The sequence below is a fragment of the Aulostomus chinensis genome, chromosome 19 (assembly GCF_037954235.1).
Source record: "Aulostomus chinensis isolate RoL2024-O1b breed Wild chromosome 19, RoL_Achi_v1.0, whole genome shotgun sequence".
Lineage (NCBI taxonomy): Eukaryota > Metazoa > Chordata > Actinopteri > Syngnathiformes > Aulostomidae > Aulostomus > Aulostomus chinensis.
In genome coordinates, this window is record NC_141338.1 from 8839997 (window position 1) to 8841653 (window position 1657).

Genomic DNA, 1657 nt, shown 5'->3' on the forward strand with positions numbered 1-1657 from the left:
TGTCCATCAGAGAGACAGAACATTTTTGGCCTAATGCAACTGGACCCTCACTAATGACAGCAAATAGCACTGTCGGCCAGATGACAACAGCTGAGAACAATACTTAATGTTGACATCACTTGCTATGGGAATCTATTTCTGGTTTCTTCCTTTTATAGTGTGCTGTTGGAAATTGCACTGTGGCTCCCAAGAGAAACCACATATAAAAGCTTTGGAGGAGGAGGTGGCCCTCTGTGCTCCAGAGTCATTTTCAATCCCTTCAACCTTGCTTGTTTCTCAACAAGTACCAGCTCACCTCTGAATCCCCTTACAACATGGCACCAAAGAAAATTGAACCAAAGAAACCTGAGCCAAAAAAGCCAGAGCCTAAGAAAGACGCCGCTCCAGCTGCGAAGGTGGCTCCGCTTCCAGAACCGAAGCCAGAACCTCCCAAGGAGCCTGAGTTTGACCCCAAAAGCATCACTCTTGAGTACTCTGCTGATCAAATCGAGGAGTTCAAGGAGGCTTTCACCTTGTTTGACCGAACACCAACTGGCGAGATGAAGATCACTTATGCCCAGTGTGGGGATGTGATGCGGGCTCTTGGCCAGAATCCTACCAATGCAGATGTGCTCAAAGTACTTGGAAAACCACGACCGGAGGACATGAGCACTAAAATGGTTGACTTTGAGACCTTCTTGCCAATGCTGCAACATATTTCTCGTGCGAAAGATCAAGGCAACTTTGAGGATTTTGTGGAGGGTCTCAGGGTTTTTGATAAAGAAGGCAACGGCACCATCATGGGAGCAGAGCTGCGCCACGTGCTGGCAACACTGGGAGAGAGGATGACGGAGGACGAGGTGGACAGACTGATGGCTGGGCAGGAGGACGCCAACGGGTGCATCAACTATGCCTCCTTTGTGAAGCATATTCTCTCTGGGTGAACGGGACATTTAATCATAAAGACTTTAATTTTGTCCGCTCTCTGGACCGTTACTTAACATTTGTCCATTTAGAGGTGAGCATGTCAGTTGTGTTCTGTGCAATCAAAGCAGCAAAAAGAAAAAAAAGTTGACCACCACGCCCGAATGAGTATTACACTCTAAAACACAATGACATGCCAGTGAGACATGCTGGATATACATTAATAAAATGAATCTGATCACAAACCGGCTCACAAATGTCATTTCAACATTTATCCTCTAAAAAAAAATTATGAAAGCTGACAAAAGTGCTCATTCTGTCAATACAACATTTCACTTCAAGTGTGTTAATGTGATTAGGGGAAATGTATTGTTAGGGCAGAGAATAATAAACAAAATAGGATTTGGCTCCCTCTGAAAATAGATTTATTCTATTCTAATTCACACAAATACCCCACTTATTATTTTGCTTGAGGGGCAGCTGTTGCAACTCAGGGTCTATCGCAATATTGGACACACACACACACACACACACACAAACACACACACACACACACAGATTCCTTTGACAGGTCCGAGACAGCTGCTGAAATGACAAGCCCGTTATCTTTTCTAGAGACCCTGATGACGATGTGCTGATCAGGGCATTTTCAAACTAAATATTGACACTCACATAATCATATTTGGTGCAACACACACACACACACACACACACACACACACACACACACACACACACACACATATATATATAT

The 1657-nt window shown here is 44.2% G+C and overlaps 1 protein-coding gene across 1 annotated transcript; it reads left to right on the top strand.

The window, feature by feature from the left end:
- The first annotated feature begins 243 nt into the window (after positions 1-243).
- Positions 244-1232, top strand: LOC147243924 (myosin light chain, embryonic). Its single transcript, XM_086186442.1, has one exon. The coding sequence runs from the start codon at positions 315-317 to the stop codon at positions 921-923; it is 609 nt and encodes a 202-aa protein (XP_086042568.1). The 5' UTR covers positions 244-314; the 3' UTR covers positions 924-1232.
- The last annotated feature ends 425 nt before the right edge of the window (positions 1233-1657 follow it).

Excerpts from the sequence above, each read along its gene's own strand:
- LOC147243924 (XM_086186442.1), top strand. The coding sequence starts at position 315 with ATGGCACCAAAGAAAATTGAACCAAAGAAACCTGAGCCAAAAAAGCCA.